At 42.7% G+C, this 16620-nt stretch overlaps 1 protein-coding gene across 2 annotated transcripts in view; it reads left to right on the forward strand.

Annotated features, from left to right (window-relative positions):
* The first annotated feature begins 590 nt into the window (after positions 1-590).
* The window catches only part of LOC120956479 (serine/threonine-protein phosphatase rdgC), a 53336-nt gene continuing 37306 nt past the window's right edge, over positions 591-16620 (forward strand). The window contains exons 1-2 of one of the 2 annotated variants that reach the window (XM_040377968.2): positions 591-748; positions 14816-15395. In XM_040377968.2, coding sequence (XP_040233902.2) covers positions 15074-15395 — 322 coding nt within the window. In that variant the 5' untranslated portion in view covers positions 591-748; positions 14816-15073. The remainder of the gene's footprint in view (positions 749-14815; positions 15396-16620) is intronic. The other variant, XM_040377967.2, reaches the window with a different exon arrangement.

Here is a 16620-nt window from a genome sequence, read left to right on the forward strand (position 1 = left end):
TAAACAATCTTCAGCATCCACAAACAACAACAGCCCGAGAACGTTACCGCCCCTCGACACAGCGTTGTGGCGTATTATACAGCAGCTTGAAGATACGATTATTCTCCTCCGATTCAAATCAACACTTACCAGTACGTTTGGAAAATGCGTTTCATTTCCTTGGCACGTTTTAAAAGAGCGTTCAGTTTACGCGCGCTCTCGAGCAACCGTCTTCGGCGTCCGTCTGTCGCCGGCTTTACCACGGGCGAGAGTGACCGTGGAGAGAGCGAACGTTAGTAGGCGCTGAGAGCGTATAGATTATGGGGCGAAATTTCGCCCCAACATCGTGCCGCCTGTGCCTTACGGGTGCACACGGCCAGCTGTTGTGGATGCCCCGCTCCGGTTGCGTCGGCGCGTCCCATATGATATTTGTTTTGACTATCGTCAGCCTGTGTCTTCGGGTGCGCGCGCGAAACCACCACACGCGGCGGGATTGCATTTGCGGCGAAAAGCAAGCGGCAACTCGTCCGTTCACATACACACACACATACCGTTGGTAGAGCTGTGAGCCGCCAAGCGCACAACCGGGAGACGGTTGATCTGCCTCTGGGATGGGATGCGAAACAGGTCGATTCGGAAGACATCGGTTCGCTTTGCCCGCCAGTTGGAAACGGTCGGTCGTCGGGTACGCACGCGGATGCAACCCGCTCTACTGTGACTGTGTGCGCCCGTTGGATGAGCAAAGCGCGTGTGTGCTAGTGGTGCCAAGGTTTGGAAGCGTTTGAATTATAGAACAGCAGTTTTGATGAAGTGCCCTCGCACGGGTTTATATATAAACCCACTGGTGGTGGCGAAGAAGCAAGCGGTGTGCCAAGTGTGCTGGTGCGCTAGAATGTGCTGGCGGGCTTACAGATGGGAAACAGGTGTCACGAACAGCGGTCGGACAAATATTGTCAGTATGTAAAGGTGAAACTCAATTCCATTCCGGTGGGGTGCGGCGTGTTTGGAATTGAATGTGATTTTTTATTCACTGTTTTTGTCCGGCACGTGATCAATGGGAAGTTGAAAATGACTAAGCGAAGGGATGAACCGTTTGCGGCTGTAGCTGCCGCAGGCCCCTGGCCAAAGTGTAAATCTCTTATCCCGTGTGTGTGTGTTTATGTGTGTGTGGGGCTCTGTGGAGCAGTGTTTCACAGTAAATTACATGTTTGAAACAAAAATCGATTTTATTGGATGAAAGTTTTGCTTTCGTTTAGTTTTATTCTCTATTCTGTTCTGTTGTGCGATGTGCTAGAGATTATTGCGTGGTTTAAAATGTTGCCTTACAACTCGGCAAAGAAAAGTTAATCCTCCAACGTGTGCTCGTGCGCTGGCAAATGGTTTGAATGTGTTGTGGTTGTGACTGACGTGTAGAATGGGCATCGAATGGTTCCGGGTTTTAAGCTCTTCGTGAGCTTCCGAGTCCGATGGGGGATTTTTGAAAAGGTTTAAGAACGGTTCGGTAGATAAGCAGGAACAGAAGTTTGGGAAGCTTTTCCGGCAACATACAAACAAAGAGAAAGGGTCCGTCAAACCCACACACGAGGGAGATTTTCATAGTGTGGAACGCATTAGTTGATGGTAAGTTTGGTTTGGTTTTTATGGGTTGTGAATTTTAATTAAAAAGAATGGTTCGGTGAAAATTTAATTCGGTTATTAAAGGTTTGTGGATTTCTGTATTATGAAGGTTAGCGTTAGGATTTATGCTTTGTGGTTTATATTTTAATTTTCCATTTGAAGACTAATGGCACATCTGGGAGTCGGTGTAGTAAAGAGTCAGAAACGTGTGAAACATGTGATGAGCCAGATGAATACAGGGTTTCCCACGATTTATTGGTTGGTTCCCATCAATTTTTGGTGGGTTCCCATGTTTGTTTGGTGCGTTCCCACGATTTTTTGGTCGTTTCCCAGAATTTTTTGGTGCAATTGTATTGATATCCAATCGGAAAATACCAATAAATTATGGGAACAAACCAAAAATCTATGGGATACGACCAAAAAATCGTGGGAACGCACCAAAAAATCATGGGAACTGACCAATAAATCGTGGGAAACCCTGTAAGGGTTTAAGTATGCAATAAAAAAATCTTTAAATAACAATTAATAGTCAAACAAAATTTAAATAATAGAATGTTACTTATAGTTTGATTATTTTAGTAACTCTAGTAAATTTAAAAAAAGAAAAAAAGAAATTAATTGGTCGTTTATTTTTACATATGATAACAGCAATCGAGTAAATGATCCATCAGAAAAGCGTAAAAATCCATTTTAAGATTGATGAATTTGATGAACTCATGAATTTTGTAAGCTCGCAATCACATGCCATTGTACAATGACGTGCTGCAGAATGATGTATTGTACGTGTGGGGAAACTCCTAAAAATATCGTAAAACAGGACGTAGACGCTCAGCTATGTTTTCGCTACTTCAGCGTTTACGTTTACGCGATCCAATGCGTTGCTTTTCGCCGGTGGGAAGTAACCAATTTTCGTCTGACGTCACAATTTGCAAAGAGGAAGCATCCTTCTTGGTCGTGCTCGAGCAGCGTATCCTGCTACGTTACGTGGTGTCGTTCTTGATCTCTTGATTTCTCGGCTGCCCCGAGGGACTAGTCGTGCAGGAATGCTCGAACCATTCATAACGCTTCAAGCAACGGAAGGGCAACGGTGGGCAGGAAATGAGATGCAATTGAGTTTGCGGCGGCACTACTCGGGGGAATTCTTCATGGTTTGGCGGTTTTAAATGTTTACTTTTATCGAGCACTGAAAGTGGTTTTGTTCTGGGATGTAGAATTTGTCGCAAATCGTGCCATGGTAGAGGTGTAACACTTTTCTGTTAAAAAGCAATTAAATTGCTTTAAAGCATGTCTTTTTATGGCTGAGAGTGACTAATGTTGATTGTGTAATGCTTTTATTCCACATTTGTTAGTTCGGTGATACAAGTTTCAGATGTTGAAATTTGTTCTAATCATTTTAATTATTAAGTATACTGTTTTTGGACACTACTATACTTACACTGGTTTATTATAAAATTTTAATGAAAATAATGAATTCATAAAAATAATTCCAATAATTTTAGTAGTTTTGACCAGTCTGACTGTTCAATAGAATGTGTATCTTCTTTTTTTATTTCTAATAAATGCTTGAACGTATGGTACGCCAGGTCTGTTCCGTTTTGGAGGAGCCCATCCAGTATTTATTGAGATTTGTGTGTTTTGCAAGGCAGATATCATGAAATACTTCATATGAAACAGTTAGTGTTTTATATAAAGTACAATTATTGGAACTCCATCTATATCAACTGAAAATAGTGTACAAAATACGCAGAACAAAGCTACAATATAATTTAGTTGTATTTACTAACAAGACCTCTTTTTTGTCGAATTGCTAGCAACATCATGTTTGCAATCTGATCAGGAATAAATTATCTTCCAAAAGCAACCCGACTCAAACACGGGATTCTGTATCCGAATCCCACAGTCTCAGACAACAAACAAAATAGATCGTTATACGTTTTCACATTCAGCTCCGGTAAGATAACACGCTGGTGCGCGTTGTTTATTAAAGGCGGACCATCAACGGCTTACGGGTTTCGGTTATCGTTCTGATAAGAATCCGCCTTAGGATATCAAAACCGATCTGGGTGCTGGTGTGTCGTTGCATTAAAACCCGAACACACCGCACGATACCACCACCGTCATCCAGTGAGTGTGAACCACGTTCACAGCCCGACAGAGATATGCTAGTCACGTGCGAAGATGACACTTTCGTGCTGGGGATGCTGTGAACCGAAGCGGACAGTATCTCCGTCGGGAGATTAAGAGGCAATTATTTGCAAAGCAGTATTGTAGCGCGATACCGACCCGAGGACCGGGACCGCCGTGTCTCAAGTGAATGAATCCACATTGACAATGTCAACCAAAATTGGATCAATCTTGATTTTTTGTTGCAAAAAAAAAAAAAAATAGAAACAGTCCGAGAATCATTCCGGACGGACGGATGCCGAACTGCCAACAACTGTCTTTCACATCGTGCCAGCCAAAAAAAAGGGTCGATAAAAATGCGAGGGAGGAGAAATGCTCATCTCGCTCGGTGTTGGCAAGGTAAGCAAAGTAGGTTTATGCGTCGCCCACTTGCCGCGTGTGCGTGCGGGCGAAGCACGGCGACACTCTCCGCTTCGCTATTTCCAGAAATATTCTCACAGCCGAAAAGCAAACGGTATCTTCTGGTTTTAGTGCTTGTCTTTATTTTCTTGATTTGCTTGCTGTGCCTCCTTTCAATCAAAATGGTGCGTTACAAAGTGGCCAACAAATAAATGGAAGGAAAATGTTACTTACCGTCGGTCAGATGATGAGCTGTTTTACCGAAAACGAAACGTTTCTTTTCCTGAGTTGTTTGAGCGAACTCTGAAGTACAGCGCAGGCAGGGAGTGAAGGGAGTGGTAAGAAGCAAAGAAACAGAATTCGGCATCGTATTTCACAAGTGTTTGTTTACTTTCTTCCGGAAGTGATGTGGTTTGGCTGCAGGAAGTAATGGAGCGTAAAAACGAGAGAGAGAGAAAGAACGAGAGAAAGAAATCGGATGCATCACAGTAAGCGAGGTTAAGTGCTTGGAGGAAGCATGCTTGCTTTCTTTCGCCTGCTGCGTTGCTGTGGCGGTATTACATTTTTCTCGCAAGTCAAAAATGAAATTAAACCTGTGTGTTGAAGACGAACGCATTCTATAGCGAGAGAGAGAGAGATGGAGAGTAAGAGAGTAATAGAGAGGTAAGCGAATTGAAAGTTATTCTTTCATTAGTGCAAGTGCTGCACGCACAACTTGATCGTGTGTCGATGAATCACCCACCGTGGAATGGTAAACATTTCAAACGTGTGAAACTGTAGATCCCAATCGCATCCCCGTACGATTGCATTCCGTGCTCGATTGCGGTAAACGCTTTATTTCGAAGAAAAATCAATCAACTGTTGTGGGTGGAAGGAGAAAAATTGTTTTCTCGCTTTTATGATAGCCACAAAAATAAAAGAAATTGGATAGCATTATTACACAGAACGAAACGGTACTTATTGCTTCGGTGCTGATGTTGATGGTGGAAAGTGTGAGACATTAATTTTAGAGTGCGATGTTTCGTTGTTCTTCTCCGGTTTCACAAAACAGCAGCACACCTACGGTGCAAAATGGGAAAATGGGAAATCGATTTACTGGGAAGTGCGGTTTTAATTCTGCGAATTATTTGCTGACCCACCGATACGAACCAGAACCAGCACTGCTAACCGATGAAAAATGATATTGATCATCGGAAGAGCGATCGAGAATGGAGGTATACCATTCGGGGAATGAATTATTACACGCTTTTGCGCGCAGTAAGAACTGTACGGAGGAAAAACAGAAAAATCGACTCACATTTGCATTAAACAAACGGTGAAATCATGCGCATTTTATTTGCCTTTCCACCTCCCTTTTCGGTAACAAAATCAGTCAGCACTCATCCGTCAAATCCAATCCGATTGATCGATCGACCCGGTTTGCCGGTGCCGGCTCGTCCATCCACAGCGGCACACTTATTGTCGGTCCGCTCTGGTGGCCGGCATAACTCTCAGCAATTGCAATAAAACATTAAGCGGACATCTTGGCATCTTCGCTGTCTCTCGGTCGCCACGGTGCGGGGCGACCCCGATAAATGCTGATCTGCTGATTGGGCCAATAAACCGTAAATCGTAAAGCAGAGCCAAAATGCAAATGTTTTCTGGGTCAGTGGAGCGACGACGCTCCCTGGGGCGGGGAGAAGGGGGGGAAGGGGATTGTCTACCAGCGCAGACCAGAACGCAGACCGTCGGGTCCCGTTGAGTGAGATGGTGCCGGCTTGGGAATAAAACACATGTACAAAAAAGCGTCTCGCTGCGAGTCGGAAATTCGGTCAGGTCGGAATTAGTCTTTCCCGAGTTCTGGCCAGCGTTCTATAGCAAGCGTGCGGGATGGCGGAGGCAAAAAAAAAGAATTGGATTTGGATTCTTCAGACTACAATTGTCTGCAGCGCAAAGTGCTTCGTTATGCAGAACTCGTGGAACAAAGTGCAAAATAAGGGTAGCAACTAGCAACATCATAATTGGATGCCAATATTTGGAACACACGAGAGCATGAAAAGTGGCACCGTACATAATCTCGAAATGGATATTGGATTGCCAACGGATTGTTGTTCGAGTGGTTCTGTTATTTTGGCTATTCCCTTCCCTCCCTTGGTATAATGTAATGTGTCCCAACGCCGAATGGAGATAAATTACTTTCCACCTTTTGCGCTGGATTAGATGCTGCGGCGTGACGGCGACATCATCAATCTTTCGTCGGGTTTGCGCGCACCGGGCTCTGCGTACGAGCGTTGGGAGGGTTGAAAATTGTCGTCACGTGTCAACGCTGGGGCGCACTTTTAGAGCGCCCTTTCACAATAAGCAACCGAAATGGATTGATGTCACCGAGTGTGCGCACCACTGTTTTAGGGTCGCTTAACAAACAACTGTAGGGAAGCAGCTGGGGTTTAAAAATTGACTCCCTTTCCCGGTTGCAGTGCTGTGCCGCTTGTACCTTTAGTTGGGTGCATAAAGCCTAGGCAGGAATTGAAACAATGACATTAACGGCCCAGCATACGGCGCTACGACAGGTTTGTGTGTTTGGAACATTAGGGGGTAAACAACTCGCCACTGGCCACGAGTGGGTTTTATTGATTCAATTAAAGCGTCAGATTAAATCAATTTGTTGTGGTGTGTTTTGCTTTGTTTGTGGCTTGGCATGCGCTTTAGTTGGACGCGGTTCAATTGTCGCTGGTGCTGGTGCAGATTGGAGCAGATTTATTGACTGTATACGCCGACCAATCTGATGGTTCGACAGAATGGTTTTGAGGAGGTAGTTTGTAAGTACAGCAAGGGTTCACCGTATAACATTTGCTGGTAATTCAGTATTGGCAATGAAGGGTAATGCTAATTGTGAAACAATTGCACGATGCATCATTTTGATTTGTTGATTAGCATTACGTGAGATCTCAGTCTTATATTCTTGTGTGGGTGTAATATTCTTGTGATAGCTACAGCTACAAAGTCACACGATGATTGTATCGCATCTAGACCACGTCGTATATTTTGATTTAAAAAAAGAGAGACATTAAGGTATTGAATGCTGTCATCTGTCGTCAATAAAACCATTTGAAGCTTATGCTGGGATCAGTACGTTATCAATTAGATTCTATTAGTGGGCCCCTTTTTTCTTTTAAGATCGTAGACTGAAATTTCAGCCTGTCAGCTGTTTGCATTGTGGGTGGGTGTAATAGACAGGTAGGCTTATACCAAGGTGTATGCATTTAGAAGGTTGATTTTGAACGCTTCTGCTCTTGAATGAAGATTTTAAGAGTGTTTTGTGTATTCGCGGAGTTACCAGAAAGTCTTTTTAAGCAAAAACCTTCACCCGTTAGGCTATGAGACTTCCTTTGATTCGAGATTCCTCGCCTTGATATCTTTAATGCACCTTGAGATGAATGAAAAACCCGAACTTGTTTTGCCATTTTTTCGAGCAGGTACTCGAATGTAATTCTAGCTTTGAGACTGAAAATCGCAGCCTAGTTTTGTGTGTGGTTTTGTATGAAATGTTGACATCCAGCCACCAACAGTCAAACTCAAAACAAAAAAGCTGGCTAGTATCGTGAAAGGACCCAGCTGCAGTTATTTTCTATTCCAAAAAATAAAGTAGAATATTGAGCAAATTCAAGTAATTATGATTTTTATTGTAAATCAGTATGAATGTAAATGTTGTGCATATAATATTCATTGAAGTTTACAAAAATCCTATAATTGCTTTGTAGCAGCCTCTTACTTACTCGTACTCTTGTGTACAAACTGGTTTTATATCTTATGTATTAGGATTAGGAGTAACAAACAGGATGATGTGGGAATGAATCTTACTTTACTAATCCCAAATATATTTGAGATGCCCCAAATATGTAAATCTAAATTTTTCATTCTCCGCCCTTAAAACCGTCACTGATTTATTGCCATGTCAGTTTCACACGCTAGCAGCCTGGTAAAAAATGTGGTCAATGATCTTGTGCGCTCAGATATTCTTAGATTTTCACCGGATTATGAACCCAAAAGCCCCATGTACAAGGTAAGATTATCCATTCCAAAACCGCGTAATCTGACGCACCTTTGTCGATGGGAAATGGTTCCATCAGTGCATCAGATGGAAGGTGTTATGAGTGATGGAAAATGTCACCTTCAGTCATGGTTGCTTCCCAGCTTCTAGTTGAGTTTATTTGCGTCTCAAATGTGCGGGCTTAAATGTAGAAGTTTCGATTAGAAGGAATAACTGCTACGGTCGTTTAATTCAACTTTCTTCCCCATTGCTTCCGTTGGATTCAGGATTTGGTTCCTTCCCTCTACCGTAGAGGATTTTCTCTCATCTTATCGAAGGCTTAACAGACAGCCGTATTGATCGTATTTTTCCGTATTCTTGCGAAAAATTGGCAACCGATGGTTTGGATGGATCCCTTTTTATCTCTCTCTCTCTCTCTCTCTCTCTCTCTCTCTCTCTCTTTCTCTCTCTTTCTCTCTCTCGCTCTCATTCTTTTCTTTTGCTCCTAACGGTATCAAAATGGAGGAAGTGAGTGAGTGTTTAAATTCCTGCTTCCGAGAATGCTCGGTTTCGGTGTAAATCGAGCGTTGAAAATTTGAGCCCGCTCGATGCCCGACTGGACGCACCGAATTTCACAGCAACGCATATGGAGCACTCACACACATATAAGAGAGCAATCCCGAAGTAAAAGAAGTAGCTGGGAGATATAAATTCCTTGAATCGCTTATCGAAGTTCAATGAAATGAAAAATTGTTGATTGAGTGGTAAAATAGGCACCGACCGACCATATGATGACCGACCAGTATCAGAGAAGGAGACACGGAATGGGCCACTCGATGTAATTGGGTGTGGAAGATTGTCCTTTGTGCGCGGTGTAAGGTAGCGGAAAGACAGAATACAGCGTGACAGCGGCTGGGTCAAAGATTTGCTGTGGATTAGTTTCGATGAAGCAAGAAAAAAGCTAAAAAAACCGACGTAAGCTGAGGATTATGAGGCACGAAGGAATGTATACTGACTGCTGTGTGCTTTCCGGTGGGTGGAAGTTATTTGTTTTCCTTCTTGGGATTCAGTTCCCAGTTGGCGGGCTCTTGAATGGACGTTGAACCGGTGAAAGCAACATCGAATGTTTGTATCTAACACACTGGAAAAGTATACGAGATGAAGGATGCATTTCGTGCTGCAAGATGGAATGCAACGGTTATTTGTTTTTAATCACCAAAAGTGATAAAGAGCACGTGCTTTGCTGTACCGGGAATGACTGTAAAAGTATATAATTTCCAATTGTAAACTATTTAACCAGCATGGCAAAATGTGGACAAAGTATTACAGCATGTAAAAATTGGATTTATTAAAAATATTTCATATTCAATATATTCCATATATTCAAGGCATAACTTTAACGTTAGCATACAATAACTGAATTGACTAAGGGAAATTGAATTATTGGGAGTAACTCATCATGAGCGTTGTGTTCAAAATATTTAGTTATCTGTGTAAAGGCTTAAATGTTAATGTATTCTGTATGAATGTCTAAAACATGCGATTTAATGGAATTATTATATGGATAGGTCATACATAGTTAAGGTTATAGCTCTTTAGCTGTTCCAAACTTTGTTCTTATGAATTTATATTTCTTCTTTTCTTTCTTTTTCTATTGCCTAATTTTTTACATGTTTTAAATTATTACTTTGTTTTTAAAATATAAATTTTGGTTTAATGATATTTTTCCACAGTAATTTGCAATCATTATAACAAATTATTGTTTATTTTTCAGTTTTCTTTTATCATTTGTTTCAGAATTCGATGTTAAAGATAATTATTTAACTGTGAAATAATCTTTATACAATCCCGCAATTTATTTACATGTTGTTTGTTTATGACTGTATGAATAAAACACAGATTGTTTAGTTATAGCTATTACAACGCTCGCTAAACGATGGCAACATTAATTCAACAGTTTAATACTAGGTTTAAATCTCCATTTAATATTCCAGACCTACTCCAATATAATTTAAAACAAATTCATCAGCTGCTTTCACTCAGCATTTTGCGTTTCTTATTTCACTCACTGTGCACTTCAAAGACAAAAACTGCATTCCGACGACTGCCATTGCTGCTTTGAAGTGCAACTGATGTTTTAAGCGTAACCGTGGACGACTTTCCGCTTGGTGGCATACGCAGCTAAAGTGGTGGTTACTTCTTTTTATTATTGCACAAACGTCCACCGCTGCTTGTTGTGAATTGCAAGATTGCAGTTGCAACGTTTCGTATAACTATAATTGCAACAGTTCTTCAACCGCTGCTAAACGACGCTGCCGCTACGATCGTCCGCCCGTACAGCCCCGTTTAGGTGTTTTGTTGTTTCACGTTTAACGTGGGGGTGTAAATTGCACACCCCAATCCCCGCCTCCCCCAAAAAAAGACACGTACAGAACACGTACGCGCTCATTCAGGTTCGCGTGCAAAGGACAGTCCCGGCATTGTGAAATGCGCACCCGGGGTCCGAGGTGTTTCGTTACGTGTGTACGATGGTGAAGGAGGTGGAAAAGTGTTTACACTGCTCGTTGCTCGCTCAATTGTGAAGCTGAAAGGAAACCCCGTTTACATGCTTGATCATGGAAATCCGGTTACGGTTGAAAATAAAACGGAGAAGAAAGGAAAGGGATGAGGATAGTCAGTAAACAATCCACTCGAGTTGTAGATTGCGCTACGAACGGAGCTGCGAGAAATGTGTGAGAGTCAAGAAAACGTAAGCAAACGTACGTTTCAATATTGCTGTATTGCGATTGGTGCAACCGTGCGAGTGTTTGGGAAAGAGCAGCAAACACACACACACACTCAACACAAAACACTAACACAAGTAACACATCTTTGTTTCCCTTTACTTTCCTTTCCCTACGTAACGCAACACCTCCGCGTTCAAGTTCAATTTGTCCGAAAATTATGGCCCCCTATTTATAGGTGCAGTAAATTTAGAAGTAAAGTAAAAGTCCACCACCGTTTAAGGGTCGTCTCGGTAAGCTGCCGGCGGCAATACGGCGAAACGACACCGTTTGCACACTGATGAGGTTTTGAACGGTTGGTTGGTATGAATTTATTTTACGCCTGGAAATAGGATGTCAGCTTGCGCTTTAAAGTAAAGTGTAATTGTATATAAATTAGGGATATTTTTATATTAGTTTTGTATTTATTCAAATTTAAATGACAATAAATACTCTATAGAAATAAAAGTAAATTTTTAAACTATCGTATTGATGCTTTAAAAGGCATCATCACCTTTAATAGATCCATTTTTTTATCCCCACACGCCACGTGGTTATCTAATGGAGACGCCCGGTACGTCACGCTGTTGGCAAAGTGGACGAGCGTTTTAATTCACCATGATTAGAAACGGGACCGTTTTGCCAAGAGTGTCCAAGGGTGTGAAAAATTGTGTCCGTGCGGTAAGGTGTACAGCCAAATGCACGGTTGGCCGATCGCCAAAGGTGCAAAATGTGCAGTCAATCGCGACGCGAGCGCACACTTGTCTGATGGACGCGTCTGAACGGTCGTCTGGTCGGGCGAAGCGCACATCGTGGTCGTGCCGTTGACCGTTCATGACACAGTAGTAGGAGCGATGGTGTGTGTGTGTGCATGTAGTCTTGTGTTTTCACAGCCCCCTTGCTACGGTATGATGACTGTGACCACCTGTTTCATGATTAGACTGCGAGCGTTTTCATTATGATGACGGTGGTAGTGGTGCTGAATTTAAGGGAAGATCCCGAAACGTAGCCTGCCCCTTTTTGTTCTTGGGCTGGCTTACAAAACACAATAAAATTTTACATCCCTCAGCAGCCGTAGCCGTAGGGGTTATGTGGTGAATGCGTGTTTCATGCCAGGTCGCAGGTGCGATATGCAAAATGTCACCGTCACGTTCCGCATAACCTTTTCGGTGAATGTTTTTTAATTAAATTATTCGTGCGAGTGAAATGTTCGCGATTGTGCAATGCGACGCGTGATGGTGTCATCCAATTTCAGCTGCTGGTCGGTTCGCTGTTTTGGGGTGCGAGTGTTAATTAAATGATTAGAGGCACAAGTGTAGTGGGCACGTGGGTAGTTCTGTTTTGTTCGAAATTAGTTTATTGTGGTGTAGCACGCTGATTAAGTAAGCCATTTAATTATATCAATTAAATCTGGCACCCATGTGTTGTTGATTCGTAATGAACTCAGTTCATCACTCACTGAGCTATGTATGGGGTAATTTAATATGCTTTCACAGTATGCTGCGATGAAGAGTGCAGCTGAGGTTACAGTTTCATTTAATTTTAAAGTAGGTGCAGCATGGGCCATTAATGAAAAACTAATCCATATCCTCATCGGGACTCGATCTCGCCCGGATATGCGAATAACACGGATAATGAGTCAAATAATATATTTAATCACAAATTTTTGATTTTTCTTAAATTTATCTTGTGTTTTGATAAAATAATACCCAGTTCTTATTAGCTTTATGTTTTTCCAATATCCAATTTTCCAGATAAACGGACAGCCTGATAAAAGGTATCCGGATAAATGGCGCTCCACTGTTTTTTAAATGGTAGCAAAGTGAATGTAGTACAGCAGAACAAGGAAAGATGGTTTGTATTTTTAAGCTTTCCTTTTTTATGATGATTGGAATATCCCTCCCTGAAAGAACTACCAAACAAGATGTTTTTTTTTTCTAATTCCCACAAACAAGCTTTCATTGAGCGCGAAACTGCACTCTCATTGTGATGGCAGCTCGTAAGCAGCGTAAAAAGTACACTCCGGCTCGAAGGACCAAAACATGTTTTTTAGTACACGAAAACCTATTAACCAACCGTACCAACAACTGCCGAGGCGGCGGTCTTTTGATGAAAAAACACATCTTCACTCTAGAAAGCCGGAAAACAGGACCGACGGCACGCACACGCCCAGCCAGGACCACTATAAATCATCTCCACCCGGGCCTTTCATTCCCCTTTTGCGCTTTTTCTCATGTGTGTGTGTCTATGTGTGTCTGTGTGTGTTTGTGTGCAAGAGTATGCGGGGTTTTCTGAGGTTTCTGCGCTTTCCTTTCACGCCCGTGATTCGTGATTTGTCGCAATGCCTGCAGGAAAAATGCTGCAAATGCGGACCCGCTCACGGTATGTAAATCGCTTCCCATGTGTTTCCTATGTGTGTGTGTGTGTGTGTATGTGAGTAGTGGTTGTGCGGGCTGCTTCCATTCATGAACCATGCCGTTCATGGGTCATGGCGTAAAGTTCTGCAGAAATCCCTGTGCTGCCCGGCTTTCGTACGTTCCGGCGGGTTTTCCGACCTATATGAGATTGCTATTTCTATCCCCGTTGTGCCGTGCAAAAAAGGGGTTGAACGGTTGGTACAGCCGTTGTTCCGCTTCATCGTTTCGTCGTAGGCTTTGCGGCGCTCATCGTCCATCGGCGGGCGCCCCCATCGACGAAGCATTTGCAGAGGCGGGTTTGGCGACAGCGGAATGAAAAGGTTACGAGACGAGATGTGCGGGCTATTCATGAATAGATTGCCTCGCGCTCTCGCTTCACTTTTCCGATCGTGTGTGCTACTCCCCATCCATCCACCCTCTTTCACCATGCGAATCCATGACGTCGGCTTGTTTGTCAACGGCGAATGACCTCAATAATGGTAATTTAATATCGTGCATATTACAAAGGAATAAATTTTTCGGGAACAGACCTGATTTCCTGCTTTCTTTTATTTTTCGCAAGACGTTTCATGCTGGTCGAGCCATGTGAGACGGATGTCGTTGAATGCGGTGCTGACGGGTTTAGAGCCGAAGAGGAATTTCTCCGAAAGGCTTAGCCCTTTTGGATAGTCCTTTTTTTGGGTTTTGTTTGGGTACGATGGACCTTTTTTCCCCTACGTGACAGCGTAGGACGTGCAAAGACATTCCGACTTGACGTTCGGCGAACGAAACCTTTAGCCTGCGTTTGGGGCCTGCGGTATGTCGGAGTTCATGGGGAGTCGTGCAAACGAATTCAAGGAAATGTGTGGCGTGCATCAGCACATATCACTAGGGATTAGGATGAGCCTAGAGTCAAAATTGTTCTCTCGATTATAGTACGTTTCTTTTCCTCCAATAGTCCGCAAAAAGCTTGAATGTCTAGCAGCTCTAAATAGTAACGCTTTGTTGTGTTTTCGATTCGTTTCAGATCAAAGTTGGCAAACTCTCGAAGACTCTTGCTCGAAGAGCGGAAAATGGCACAGTGGGAGTATCTTCTACTGTCTGCAGCTGGCAAGGATATCGAAATGAGCACAACGCCTTCCCAGTAACAGTCAAGGGGGTTTGTAAACTTAATTAAAATATCTCCAAAGACAAGCTGGCATTGTGTGTTTGTGAGTGTGTGTGTTTGCGCGTGGGTAGAAAAGTTCACTGCTTCCCACTACAGAGATCGTTCGAAATGTAGCATAAGTTCATCGCAAAATCAGATTCCTATTACCCAAGAGAGGCAGGTGTAATTTGTGTTACAAAGTAACGCACGGCGTGATGTAGGGGGAGGGGTTTGTGTTTAATGACCTTTTTGTAGGGTAGAAAGCAAGGGGACAAAATGCTGTCAGTTTGCTGTCAGCTGTAACGCTTTATGTAATTGAAAAAGGATAGGAAGCAACGAAGTGTTCGTATTTTTTTTAAATATTTTTGTGTCTCCTCTAAAGTGAATTAAAGCACAGTGAAGGTTTAGTATGTAGTGGTGAATGTGTAACAAAAAAAAATGCCAACAAAGTGCACACGAAGCGCGAGTAATAATAATTGAATTTTCATCAACCACCATCAACCGAGCGAAGGGTTGAAACAAGGATCGAAAGTGGTAGTGGAAGGTGCAAGCGGATAACGTGTAATCAAACAACGACCAAACAGCGTGTGTGCGATGACGGTGTGCTAGTGGTTGCGGCATCATCGGTGGTAGTGCGTGAATGCGGAACCAGACACAATCGAAGCGCCGAGCAGAAATTAACCCGAGTCACCCGAGCAAGCAAGCGAGCACGTTCCACACGAGAGGAAGCGGGTTGGGGAAGCAGAAGGTCACGAAGATGCTTCGCAACTGTGGGTGTTTTCAGCGGGCTCGGCGTAGCTCCAGCTTCGAGGACTCGTCCTCCTGCCGGTCGTCCGAGATCGAGCGGGGCGGCGAGATGACACCGCACAGTGGCAGCCTGCTGAAGCTGTTCACCTCGAAGGGCTGGTGCAGACAGTGGCGCAAGAGTGGCCGGGGCATGAGCATGACCAAGATTGAAAGAAGTAAGTATTGTGTGATGTGTATGTGTGTGTGTGTGGGGTGTTTTGAGGTTGGGAAGACTGCTGTGGTGTAGTGTTTCAAGTTCAACACCATCATTAACCGAGATCCGAGTAATAATTCCAACGGGGAGATTGTGGGCAGCACGAGGGATATGTGGTAGTTTAGTGGATACGATGGTTTTTTTTACGGTTCCCCGTACGGGAGCATCCATTTGCCGTATCTTTGTTTATTATCTTCTGGCTGGAGAGGTTCGTACAGCGATGGCAAAGGCTATGTCCCAACGGGAATAGAATGTGTTTACGCTCGTTCTTTGTGCCGTCTAAATTGGTTGAGAACGTTTTATTTGTCCTCCGGGGGAGGCAGGATGGGTAAAATTGTTTCATTATCATTATAGCGAGATATGTGACCGACTTACGTCTGGCGTTTGGCCAAGGGTAATATGACCCGCAGGTCAGGAAACTCTGAAGTCGTTTTGAGCATTTGATGGGAAATGTCCAAGGTCAAAATGGACCAAAAATGAATAAAAATAGTCAATTTTAATCATTAGACGATAAGATAATAGGAACGTTAGACAATGGGCCACTTCTCTCATTTATGCCAGAATACTGAAATTTTAGCAGCTAATTTGATGTGAGCAATGCAATGATTTCAGCCACCAAGTGTCAAACTTTATATAAAAAAGCTCTCTAGAATTGTAAAACTCCCCAATAAAGTACTTTGGTTGGGGATGTTCAAAGCTGCACGTAAAAAAACCCGCTCAACCGAAACATGAGTTAAATAAAGAATAAAGAATTTACTTTATCAACAGTTTATGTATTATATAAATTACATGAATTTAAGCGGATAAATGGTAGGAATTCGTTTTTCAAAGCGTTATATTTCAGCTTGTCGATCAAGATACAGGGAATAGTTTAGTTTAAACAGTAATAAAGCAAAAATCAGTATGATTTGTTCTTGTAGTGGATAAATTATCGAATCTTAAACCACAATGAAGCCGTGATGATCTATGATGGAATAATAAGCCAAAGGAGGAGGTTCCAAACATTAACGGTAAAGATATTCGTGAAAACGCTACAGTTCCATTCAAACCGTTAGTTTTCTGGATAAACTCCTTCATTTTTCGTTACATTTCTGACGAATAGATACACTCAGTTAATGCCCTGATCGCTTTATGACAAATGACCTTTAAAATCGACGATATAAAGCTAAAAAATCGATTGGCTTTTT

The sequence above is a fragment of the Anopheles coluzzii genome, chromosome 3 (assembly GCF_943734685.1).
Source record: "Anopheles coluzzii chromosome 3, AcolN3, whole genome shotgun sequence".
NCBI lineage: Eukaryota > Metazoa > Arthropoda > Insecta > Diptera > Culicidae > Anopheles > Anopheles coluzzii.